General features: G+C 41.9%; 1 protein-coding gene across 5 annotated transcripts in view; it reads left to right on the top strand.

Moving 5' to 3' along the window:
* The window catches only part of TMEM245 (transmembrane protein 245), a 96582-nt gene that overhangs the window by 21019 nt on the left and 62890 nt on the right, over nucleotides 1–12673 (top strand). For 4 of the 5 annotated variants that reach the window (XM_047699097.1, XM_047699098.1, XM_047699094.1 and 1 more), the window contains exons 4-6: nucleotides 7411–7527; nucleotides 8994–9212; nucleotides 12272–12441. In XM_047699097.1, the coding sequence (XP_047555053.1) occupies nucleotides 7411–7527; nucleotides 8994–9212; nucleotides 12272–12441 (506 nt within the window). The remainder of the gene's footprint in view (nucleotides 1–7410; nucleotides 7528–8993; nucleotides 9213–12271; nucleotides 12442–12673) is intronic. The other variant, XM_047699096.1, reaches the window with a different exon arrangement.

Raw genomic sequence — 12673 nt, 5'->3', positions numbered from 1 at the left:
TCAAGTCTGTCAGTGCCTACTGGATGCAAGATATTTCACGTAACTCTGTGGGGAGATCTTGAAATATGTGCTAAAGGCCTAAGATCTAGGAAAATGGCTGTAAAATGAAGTAGAAAGGGGATGATAGTCAGGACAAATACTGTAGGAGTACTAGTGGCTTATCTCATAGTTTATACTGTTGGGTCCGTGATCAAAGGAACGAGACTGATACAAAGCGAAGGTCAAGCAAAAGCTTTATTTCGCGCCAAGCATGGAGAATCAAACTGACCAGTCAGGGCCATCTCTTTCAAAGAGGCGACCCCTCCCAGCCTCACAGGCTAACTTTTATAAAGGTGGTTGAGCCTGGCTATACACAGGTGGTCAATGAGATTGCAATACACAGAGAAAACTGCACAGTCATGCTAGGTCACACACGGGTGGCCAATTGAATTTCAATTTACCCTAGTAGATATATACGTGCCCCACTGATTGGATGTCTCCAGCTCGCCTGACCCACCCTTGTATCTGGGCTTTGCAAGTAAGTTCCTCTGGGAGGGTCAGGGTCATCTAAGTTCACTGCATAAACACAAAATGGCTCCCTCTGGCTAAGTAGACCCTTACAATACTACCAAAACCAATAGTTTTGCAATAGCTAACATTTTTTGAGCAAGCCCTTCACACCAGGCATTGTTCTGATTACTTCATATGTATTGTTTCACTTAACTGTCACATGAAATAGGAATTTATATAAGCCCCATTTCATACATGAGGATTTTGAGTGACTTACCCATGGTCATCAAGCTAGTAAGGAATAGACCTGGGATTTGAACCTGGACAGTCTCGTTTCCTCACCTGTGCTCGCAGCCACTAGATTGCACAGGTGGTACTGCCTGGGGGCCTAGTAAATATGAGATGCTCCGATCTCCCTCTGCGTCCTTGCATCTCTTCCCTCTTCTCATTGCAGCCTTTGTCCTGGCCTTATTGGGCTTCTTAGAGTCCTTTGAAAAGGACATTCTGCATTTCCTTGCCTTTGAAAAGGACATTCTGCTACATCTGCTTTTTTATTAGTCTTTTGGAAAATCTTTTCTCCACCTACCTCTGAGACACCAGCCTCTCTCATCCCCTCCAAGACGGACTTCCTGTGTCTTTTTAAAATCTGGATAACATATTGAGATGGGTTATAAGGGTGATATCTTTTACCATTCTTGTCAGGCCCTTGGAGGCCCCTCCCTGACCTCCCCAGCATGGATTAGGTTTCCATCTTCTGTGCTCCTCAAATATGCTATGCCTGCTTTTACATTAGCTCCTCACTTACTGACTCATAACTAATAATCTAAATATCAAACTGAGCTTGGGACTTGGGTCTCAGGTTCTCATGTCAGCATGTAGCCTAGTCACCTGTTTGGTGAATGAGGACTTAGTGGGAGTTGAGAAGTATGTCAGACTGCAGCCAAACCGAAAATCCATTGTTGAGGAGCTGTTACGTTGTTACTGCAGAGCGACTTAATACAAGGGACTCATTTTTCAGAATCTCTCAAAGATGAGTCACTACTTGATTAAATTGCTTGTGAAGAGGTGGGTTTAGTAATTTAGGACCCTCTACTAGTCTTTAATCTTACATCAGGGAGAACACTTCATTTGAATTCTGACTGGAAGTCTTTTTCTGCTTCTACTCTGCTGTCCCAGGCCATCAGTCATCAGGCATTTCCATCCTCTGCTCTCTAGGGGAGCCCGAGAAACCTCTCTCGGGTGCGCAGAAAGCCAAGTGCTGTCTTGTCTCTGGTGTAATCAGTTTGTTTTTGAAAATTCTGTCTGGAGGTCTAAAGAAGCACGTTAATCTGTCTAAATCTTCCTCTGTTTCCCCTCTGTCATTGTTGTCATGTTATTCCCTCGTGGTTATCTTTACAACCTTAATCTGGAAACTTGGGGCTTACCTTTGACCCTTCATTTTTCATTTCATTTATGGGTTCATCATCGGGTCTGGTCCACTTTAACTACTCCCTGCCTCTTTTTTTTTTTTTTTTTTTTAAAGATTTTATTTATTTATTTGACAGAGAGAAATCACAAGTAAGCAGAGAGGCAGGCAGAGAGAGAGAGGAGGAAGCAGGCTCCCCGCTGAGCAGAAAGCCCGACGTGGGGCTCGAACCCAGGACCTGGGATCATGACCTGAGCCGAAGGCAGCGGCTCAACCCACTGAGCCACCCAGGCGCCCCTACTCCCTGCCTCTTAAATGCAGCCACTTTTTTTTTCTTTTAAGATTTTTATTTATTTATTTGACAGAGAGAGATCACAAGTAGGCAGAGAGGCAGGCAGAGAGAGACAAAGGGGAAAGCAGGCTCCCCACTCAGCAGAGAGCCCGATGTAGGGCTCGATCCCAGGACCCTGGGACGAGGACCTGAGCTGAAGGCAGAAGCCTTAATCCACTGAGCTACCCAGGTGCCGCATAAATGCAGCCACTTTTCTGACATCTCCCCTGCTAGCTGCTGCAGACCGTGCCGTCATCTTCATCTTGTCTTGCCTGTAGTATTGCCGTCACTTCTCTCCCTGTACCCATTCTTGGTCCCCTCCAATCTGCTCTTGACCAGACAGCAAGCACGATCTTTATATATCTCAAAACTGTTCATTTATTTGCAAACCAGGAGGCTGGGTGTGCTTCTGAAGGGCAATATAGAGATCCTTGCCGTGCTGAGCCTGTCCCGTATCTTGTGTCCATGCTGATAATCCCGAGCACAGAACTGTGCCTCAGCGTTGCAGGGGAACACTGGGGGAAACTGCGAAAAGCGTAGATAGGATCTCTCTGTGTTGTTTCTTACAATTGCACATAAAGCTACAATTATCTCAGTGACGTTTCAGTAGAAATATTATCCTGTTTAAAATTCTTCACTCCTTCCCTTCTCCTTTTAGAATAAAGCCTGAAGTACTTACCATGGTCTTTTGTGACTTGCATCATCTGGCTCTCGATGTCCAGCCTGGTTTATTCGATACCAGATTCCTGCTAGCTGTGTTCCAGACACACTGACCTTCTTACACTATCTTTATCATGCTAGTGTCTTCACTTAACAGCCTTCCTACTCACTTCCTGCTGCCCCAAATGTTATTCTTTACATTCTTTTGATGAATGCCTTCTCATCCTTGGTATATCAGCTTCATTTTCTTTTCTCTTTTTGGCATTTTATTTTATTTTAATTTAAATTCAATTTAATTAACATAGGGTATTATAGTTTCAGTGATAGAATTTAGTGATTCATCAGTTGAATCTAACATCCAATGCTCATTCCATCGAGTGCTCTCCTTAATGCCCATTACCCATATACCTCCCCACCCACCCATCTCCCTCCAGCAACCCTCAGTGTGTTTCCTATGGTGAGGAGTCTCTTATGGTTTGTCTCCCTCGCTGTTTTCATATTATTTTTCCTTCCCTTCCCCCTGTGTTCATCTGTTTTGTTTCTTAAATTCCATATATGAGTGAAATCATATATTTGTCTTTCTCTGACTCATTTTGCTTAGCATAATACCCTCTAGTTCTATCCACGTCATTGCAAATGGTAAGATTTCATTCTTTTTGATGGCTGAGAGTGTGTGTGTGTGTGTGTGTGTGTGTGTGTGTGTACCACCTCTTCTTTATCCATTCATCTGTCGATGGACATCTAGGTTCTTTCCATAGTTTGGCTATTGTGGACATTACTGTTGTAAACATTTGGGGTGCACGTGCCCCTTTGGATCACTATGTTTGTATCCTTTGGGTAAATACCTAATAGTGCAGTTGCTGCTTCATAGAGCAGTTTTATTTTTAACTTTTGAGGAACCTCCATAATGTCTTCCAGAGTGACTGCATCAGTTTGCATTCCCACCAACACTGTAGGAGGGTTCCCCTTTCTCTGCATCCTCTCCAATATCTGTCGTTTCCTGAGTTGTTAATTTTAGCCATTCTGACAGGTGGCTTTGTGGTTTTGATTTGTATTTTTCTGATGCTGAGTGATATGGAACATTTTTTCATGTGTCTGTGGGCCATTTTAATGTCTTCTTTGGAGAAATGTCCATGTCTTCTGCCCATTTCTTGACTGGATTATTTTCTTTGGGGTGTAAGTTCTTCATAGATTTTGGATACTAGCTCTTTATCTGATAAGACATTTGCAAATATCTTCTCCCATTCCATAGGTTGCCTTTTAGTCTTGTGGACTATTTCCTTTGCTGTGCAAAAGCTTTTTACCTTGATGTCAAGTCCCAATAGTTCATTTTTGCTTTTGTTTCCCTAGCTTCTGGAGATGAATTTAGTAAGAAGTTGCTACAGCGGGTGTTAAAGAGGTTGCTGCTCATGTTCTCCTCTAGGATTTTGTTGGATTCCTATCTCACATTGAGGTCTTTCATCCATTTTGAGTATATTTTTGCATATGGTACAAGAGAATGGTCCATTTTCATTCTTCTGCATGTGGCTGTCCAGTTTTCCCACACCATTTGTTGAAGAGACTGTCTTTTTTCTGTTGATTATTCTTTCTTGCTTTGTCAAAGATCAGTTAACCACAGAGTTGAGGGTGCATTTCTGGGCTCTATATTCTGTTCTGTTGATCTCTGTGTCTGTTTTTTGCCAGTACAATACTGTCTTGATGATTACAGCTTTGTAATATAGCTTGAAGTCTGGAATTGTGATGCCACCAGCTTTGGTTTTCTTTTTCAACATTTCTTTGGCTATCCAGGGTCTTTTCCAGTTCCATACAAATTTTAGGGTTATTCATTCTAGCTCTGTGAAAAAAGTTTATGGTATTTTGATAGGGATTGCATTGAATGTGTAGATTGCTCTGGGTAGCATAGACATTTTAACAGTATTTGTTCTTCCAACCCATAGGCATGGAATATTTTTCCATTCTTGTGTATTCCTCAGTTTCTTTCATGAGTGTTCTATGCAGAGTACAGATCCTTTTCATCTTTGGTTAGGTGTATTCCTAAGTATCTAATGGTTTTTGGTGCAATTGTAAATGGGATCAGTTCCTTGAATTCTCTTTTGCCTCATTGTTAGTGTATAGAAATGCGACTAACTTCTGTGCATTGATTTTATATCCTGCGACTTTGCTGAATTCCTGTATCAGTTCTAGCAGTTTTTTGGTGGAGTCTTTTGGGTTTTCTACATAGAGAATCATGTCATCTGCGAAGAGTTGACTTCTTCTTTGCCAATTTGGTTGCCTTTTATTTCTTTTTGTTGTCTGATTCTCAGCTTCTTTTTCATTTCTTAAAGAGAAGCTATTCCTGATTCTTCAGACTAAGTCAGATTTTTTTGTGTTAGGAGTTCATAAAATAGCTAGTATGTTTCCTTTACAGCAGTCATCATAGTTTGTATACATTTACATTTGTGTGGTTCTTTTTTTTTTTTTTTTTTTTTTAGTTTTTTATTTTTAAGTAATCTGTGCACCCAGTGTGGGGCTCAAACTTACAACCCTGAGACCAAGAGTAGCACACATGCTCTATCAAGTGAGCCAGCCAGGTGCCCCCCCCTTTTTAAAGGTTAATTAACAAATTATTCCCTAAGTACGGTAAGATTTTTTTTTCCCCTGTGGTTCTTTAATTCCTATCCATCTCTTCCACTAGACTCCATGGGGGCAGGGTCCATGTCTTTATCCCTAGCATTCAATACAGTGAGTAATGAGACATGTGAGACATGAGAGGCAATGTCTTTTCCTCTCATCCTCTTCCCTTATTGGCGTGAAAGAAACACCTTTCATACTTAGGCCAGAAGAATGGGTCCCAGCTCTTCTCTTCCCAGATCGTGAGTTTGACATTCTCTTGGATTGCCTAAAAATAAACCTCTGTTAGGCATTTATTAGAGGAAGAATAGGATATGGTTGAGCAAGATAAATGCCCTTGATCCTGATGGTTCAGTCTACTGGTGAGCCATTTCAGGACCCGGCCTGCTTGTCTCTGGGAGATGGCCAGCCTTGGATTTGCTGAGCAGGTGGAATTCATTGGAGCTGAAATTCATTGGCTTTCTGAGCGGTCAAGGCTGTGTTCGCCGGCAGCATTCTGTGTTGTTGTATTGCATACCGGCCCACCAAGAGCGAGGTCCCGTCTCTATGAGTGTTCATGTTTTTAGTTGTGGACAGTAGAACCCACACGAGCTAGTCTGCGTAGACAGAGATATTGGTTAGCATATAGACTTTTTGGGAAGACCAGACAATTAAGCTTGGGTCTGATACAGGCAGAAGCAGTGCAACTGGGAAAAGTACTCCATGACACCAAAGGACTATTTGAGCAGAGATGCCACGGCTGCCACAAAGTAGAGCTCAGACAGCAGAGCTTCTAGAACTTCTGCTAAGTAACTTCCTGCAGAAATACCATGTATCTCCATGACTGTTTGACACCCGAGTGTCCAAATTACTGGGAGTCCCACTATGGTCTTCTAGGTCTTGGACTGGTGTGTAGAAACTGCCTTATACATGGGACCTTAGCTGCAACGGAGTTTAAGGAATATAGTCTAGCTTTCCAGTCTCTTGGAGGAGGAAAGCGTGCTAGAACCTGGTATTGTGTGTGCTAGTCTGTGTTGCCTGCTATAGCAGATTAGACCATTACAGACAGACCTCACTGGCCAGTAAATGTTTTTTTTAAGGATTTTATTTATTTATTTGATAGAGAAAGCAAGAGGGCAGAAGCAGGAGGAGCACTGGAGGGAGAGGGAGAAGCAGGCTCCCCACTGAGCAGGGAGCCCGATGGGGGGCTTGATTCTAGGACCCTGGGATCATGACCTGAGCTGAAGGCAGGCATTTAATGGCTAAGCCACCCAGGTGCCCCAGTAAATGTTTTTTTGTTTTTTTTTTTTAGTTTAGTGCAAATGATTAATCTTGGTGTACTACCTTTTACGAACTTAACATGGGGACATATAGCATGAAACAGAGTAATATATTTTAGACTCTCAGTGGTGGATTTTGCCTGTGCTGAATAATTACTTTATTGAGCTTTATGGTTTTGCATAGTACCCATATGTTTGCCTATTTATTCATGGAATGTTCTTATCGAGGGCACCGAGTGTTATCTGTTCCATACGGTACTGAGAGCTAGTAACGCAAAGGAGAGTAAGACAGTCTGCATTCGGGAAGCTCCCAGACTTGGTGTGGCAATGTGTTTCAACAGAAACGTGCATTCACATTAACTTGTGAAGTTAAAAAGTAAAAAAGGAGGACTCCACATATAGGTGTCCACCCTCAGCTGCATGCACCAGTGTGAGTTCCTAAGGGAGACTGACATGCAGTGTCCAGGGACCAGATTTTTAGCAGACCTCCCTGTTGATCCTTAAGCATTCTCCCTTGGTGAGGAACCCCCGTCCCTGGATCACTTAATAACTGTTCTGTTTCATTGCTTTTGAAATGTTGGGACTGTGTTTCAGTTTGCAAAAGTTGTTTTCCACTTTGCTTTAAAAAGTTGTAAGAATACTTGCTTGTTTTCCAGGAGCAGAGTTACCAGGGCAGGTTATTTCCATGGCAGCTTCTACTCTAGCGACCTTGGCCATCTCCATTACAGGGTACGAATCCAGCCCTGACGACCCGCCCTCCGCCCAGCCTGCAGGTGACTGACCCTTTGAAGGAATATTTTCAGAATCATTTGGGAAAATGAAATACGCTTTATAAAGGATAAACTTAAGGACATGAGCATCACAGAGTGTGATTTACTGGTCCTTCAGTTTCCTCTGATTTCTATTTTTACACTTTTCCTCCTCTCATCTTTGTTCTCCCATAATCACTTTTTTCATGCTTTTAATTATTTACCTTTTTATGTTTCTTACCTCGAATCTTTATCTTTTCCCTTTTTTTAAAAAAAATGCTTTTCTAATTTTTTTCTGTTATTCTCACTTTCCTTTCATTTTATTTTCTTTTTCTTGTTGCCCCATATACCTTTTCCATATTTTTTTCCACTTCATCCTTTCCTTGTTTTCTACTTCTATAGCTGTTAGTTCTTCTCCACTGCTCTGTTTTGCTCTGACTCTTTACATTGCTTTTGTTGTTGACCCAACTTTTTCTTTCGGTCTTCCTTTTCTCTCTTACAGTCCTCCATTTCTCTGGCATTTCTTGCTTTTCTTCTCAAAGTTTGCTTTGCATGCCTCATGCTGTTAATATATTAACTGTTTGCCCTAAAATGGGCCTGTTTGGTTGTTCTGGATACCATGCTTCTACAAGATCCAGCTGGCAGATTCACATCAGCTTTAAAGTCACACTGTACTCACACAGAGTTCAAGAACGGAATGGCCATCTCTGTGCCAAGCAGTCTCTTAGTTCCAGGGGATTTGCAGTTAAGGAATATTTTTGGTGAGCTCTTCCTAAAGAGCTTACTTGAGAAAAGACTTGAAAGGAGGGATCAGCTAAGAAAAAGTCATTTAGGGTGGTAGGAAAACACGTTTTTATTTCACATTGAATCATGTTTTCAGAATGAAGAGGGGATGATTATTCTTCTAAGAATCTGCCACACCTACCAACATGAAGTTTTCAAATTAGGTTTCTTTTTTTTTTTTTTAAAGAGCAGTTGGCTCCATTTTAGGTGCAATGACATTGAAAAGCCGTGTTTTATCATGGCTTTATCATATTAATATATATATATATATATATATAGTCATATTAAAAGAGGAGGCATTTTTAGATCTAGGAATTCTGTATCTTAATATTGGTTGCTTTATACAGTTTGAGGAGTTTTCGTGGGCTAATTATAATTCTCAGCTATTTTGTCATAGTTTTTTGTTCATTTGTCATAAAACTTTGAACAGTGTGAAATGTGTATGGTAAAAAGTAAAAAAAATCACCATACCCAACCCTATCCCCCAACAAACTTTATTTCCCCAGATTTAAATACAGTCAGTAGTGTAATTCTCCATACATTTTTCAGTGCCTCTGCAAACATACATCCAGACCTTTGTCTCTGTTTGTGATCATACCATCAGAGTCCATTTTGAAGGCTCACAGTAGAGCAGCCTAGCGAATTGCTCCGTAGGAGTCCTGACTCACGTGGGCTAATACGGTGGTGATCCCCCAACCCCCTTTCAGAAACCATGGATGGAGGAGATCCCCCTCCAGCATTATCCTCCTCTCCTTCACCTTCCACCCCTTCACCCACTCTGGGCAGACAGAGGCCTGAAATGGGAACGTTTGTCAGGAAGAAGAAAACCAGCGACATCTACTTCGTGTCCCTGGTGTGGGCCATTATCGGAGTCCAGCTCTGGCTGAACCTGTGGATCGTACAGCTGCTACCGGTGCCGATTGCAGGTAATTGGCCCCTTATGGTCTGGTCTTGGAAGACTTCTTTTTCTTTCGAGTTTGGATTTTAATATTTGAGGTAATGTTACTCTCTTCTAAGATAAAGCAATGTATATTTAAATTGTATATTTAAAGCTGTCTTCTAAGACTGGAAAAGTAAGTAATTCAGGTGAATTTAGAAGTTTTTTATGTCATACTTTCCTGATTGTTTGGGCTTAACCTCTTACTGCAGTCAGAACCTTTGCCAAATTTATTTATTTATGTACTTTTTAAAAAAGATTTTAGTTATTTATTTGAGAGAGAGCACACATGCGTGCGAGCAGGAGCAGAGGGGAGGGACAGGGAGAAGCAGACTCCCCGCTGAGCAGGGAGCCTGATGTGGGGCTTCATCCCAGGACCCTGAGGTCAGGACTTGAGCCAGCCGGGTGCCCCCCCTTTGCCAAGTTTATTAAGTCCTCAGTTGATGCTCCAGACCTGCCATCCAGATACCTCCTAAATTTGAATAGTCCTTTTTTTTTTTTTTAAAGATTTTATTTATTTATTTGACAGACAGAGACCACAAGTAGGCAGAGAGGCAGGCAGAGAGAGAGGGGGAAGCAGGCTTCCCGCTGAGCAGAGAGCCTGATGCAGGGCTTGATCCCAGAACCCTGAGATCATGACCCAAGCCAAAGGCAGAGGCTTAACTCACTGAGCCACCCAGGTGCCCCAGTCCTTTCTTCTTTATCAAAGCTTTTCATTGTTGATTTAAACGTAATTTCCTTTGGGGTGCCTGGGTGGCTCAGTCTGTTAAATGTCTGCCTTCGACTCAGGTCATGATCCCAGGGTTCTGGGATCGAGTCCCATGTTGTGCTCTCTGCTCAGCAAGGAGTCTATTTCAACCTCTCCCTCTGCTTGCACTCCCCCTGCTTGTGCGCTATCTCTGTCAAGTAAATAAATATAAAAAAATAAAGATAAGTTCCTTTTTGGAAGCCTGCTTAAAAATCTTTTTTTTTTTTTAAAGATTTTATTTATTTATTTGACAGACAGAGATCACAAGTAGGCAGAGAGGCAGGCAGAGAGAGAGAGAGGGAGAAGCAGGCTCCCCATTGAGCAGAGAAGCCCGATGTGGGCTCGATCCTAGGACCCTGGGATCATGACCTGAGCCGAAGGCAGAGGCTTTAACCCACTGAGCCACCCAGGCGCCCCTGAAAGCCTGCTTAAAACTCTTAATTCATTCGACCATTTACCTTCTAGATCCTTAATTTTAAAACTTACTATTCTCATTAACTTGGACAGTTAATGAAATCGTTAACCTTTGTAAAAAAAAAAATTTTTTTTTTTTTAAATAGATTTGTTAGGCCCAGAACACTGTATAGTGCCTGTCGTTAGGGAGCATAGAATATGAGGTCGAAGTTTGTATCTGCTTCTTGTGTCCTTAAACAGAACTTCTCTTGGGCAGTTGGAGCAAGATACAATTGTAATGAAGTATATTCCAGAGTATGTATCAGGGCATGCTTTCTGTTAAGGAATTCATAGAAATGCTTAGTGAATAGTTTAAATTGCTCTTTCTGGATTGTTCCATATGTTTTTGGTTTTGCCAAATGATTTATTTTATGCTGCCAAATTGTGTCAGGTACTATTGGAACCCCCTTCTCTTTAAAATTTGTTAGCAGGAGTTGGGACACCTGGGTGGCTCAGTGGGTTAAGCTCTCTCTGCCTACTTGTGATCTCTGTCTGTTGAATAAATAAATAAAAATCTTTAAATTAAAAAAAATTGTTAGCAGGAGTTAATACTCATCCTAGTCATTTCTTAACCTTCAGGCCATCATAACAATTTGACATGGCTTTGGGAGAGCAGGCTTTGAACAGGTGACCCTGAGAACATTTTCTACAGCCTGTAATTTCCCTGGGGTTGTTCTAGAGACCATAAGAGCTTTCCTGGGACCTCCCCAGAAATTTAGAAAAGTTAATGTTGGAATTGTTGAACTGGTATGTAACACTGAAGTCATGGTTCAAAAGAGTAAACTGTGAACCCTTAGATTGCATGGCCAGGGCAAGGACACAGAAATTCCTGGAATTTGGTAAATTATAGTAGTTGGGATCAGTTTTCCAGAGTCCAGACTTCAAGGCACCCCCACAGTTAAGTAGCACTTCCTTCTGGCCCCACCACCTTCTTAGTTAGCTTTTAATAAGAAGCTCACCCCTGCTTGCAGGACGACCTTGCTACCCAGTGCAGAGGGTACATCATGTTCTCCATGAGTGGTCTCTGCAGAAGCTATACCCTGCGTAGCCTCAGGGACCATTTGTAACAACCCTGCTTGTCTCTACTCTGCTTCTCTACTGAAACCTGCTAGCAGGTTCATACGTACAGGGCAGCATCAAGTAGAGAAATAGGAATACCAGAGGTATAAAATCATGATACAGATGGAATTCCTGATACTTTTCTGGGCACTAACGTTGTTAAACATCCAAGGAGAAGAATAACATTTGGCAATAGCATCTATAATAGCCAGGGAAATTGGGACATGTCAGGGGTTAGGATTCTTCAGCCCAGAAGGGTAAGGTGTGAGGGGCCAGAATTGTAGTCCCTGATATCTTCATGATCAGAGTGTCTTACGTTTATACACGCTGTGAAATAATCCCTGGCTCCTGCGGGGATTCCGGACTTGACAGCGGAGGCAGTATATGGGCAGATGGGGTTGTGTGAAAAGTTATTTGTCCTAATTCTGGCAGTCTGGAATACCATGAACTTTTCATCTTTCCCCTTGCCTTTTTTTTTTAAGTGGAGTTTTAAAAAATATTTTATTTATTTATTTGAGAGAGAGAGCACAAGAGGGAGAGGGAGAGGGAAAAGCAGACTCCCTGCTAAGCAGGGAACCCTTTGCAGGGGCTCGATCCCAGGACCCTAAGACCATGACCTGAGCTGAAGGGAGATGCTTAACCGACTAAGCCACCCAGGCGCCCCCTTAATTGATTTTTTTAAAATATTAGCTTTGCTGCTTTAGAAAGGTCACATGAAATTAAAGGGCCCTTTCAAGTTCTGACTTGGTAATCTATGTTTTGGTTTTATATGTTTTCCTTCCTTCTAGTCTGGATCCTCAAAAAGCTTGTTATTCATTTTGGAGTTGTGGACTTCCTGGAGAAACGCTGCCTTGTGTGGTGGCAGGCTGTGGAGCACTTCCTCAAGGAGCGGCAAGAGGCTCTCGCCCCGTGGCCAGTTGTTGGGCTTGGAAAATTCTTGTTAAAAGTTGATAGCAAGGTATTATATTATAAGCACTTGGGCTGTTTTAATGGAGTTTATATATACATATATTCCATGTCATGGTATTTGGTGTTCCTACTGTGATCGTCGATAACACATTTAATGTCTGTATCTGTGATGATATTTAAAGTTTAGAACTATGGCTTCTGTAAGGATAGGATAGACTTAGTTTAAATCAGTATTGTGTAAGTAGTTTTCCCTCTTAAAAATGGTAGAAAAGGATGTTACG

Source organism: Lutra lutra, chromosome 13 (genome assembly GCF_902655055.1).
Source record: "Lutra lutra chromosome 13, mLutLut1.2, whole genome shotgun sequence".
Lineage (NCBI taxonomy): Eukaryota > Metazoa > Chordata > Mammalia > Carnivora > Mustelidae > Lutra > Lutra lutra.
The sequence above is the reverse complement of the archived record's forward strand: the minus strand, read 5'-3'. Positions and strand labels throughout refer to the sequence as shown.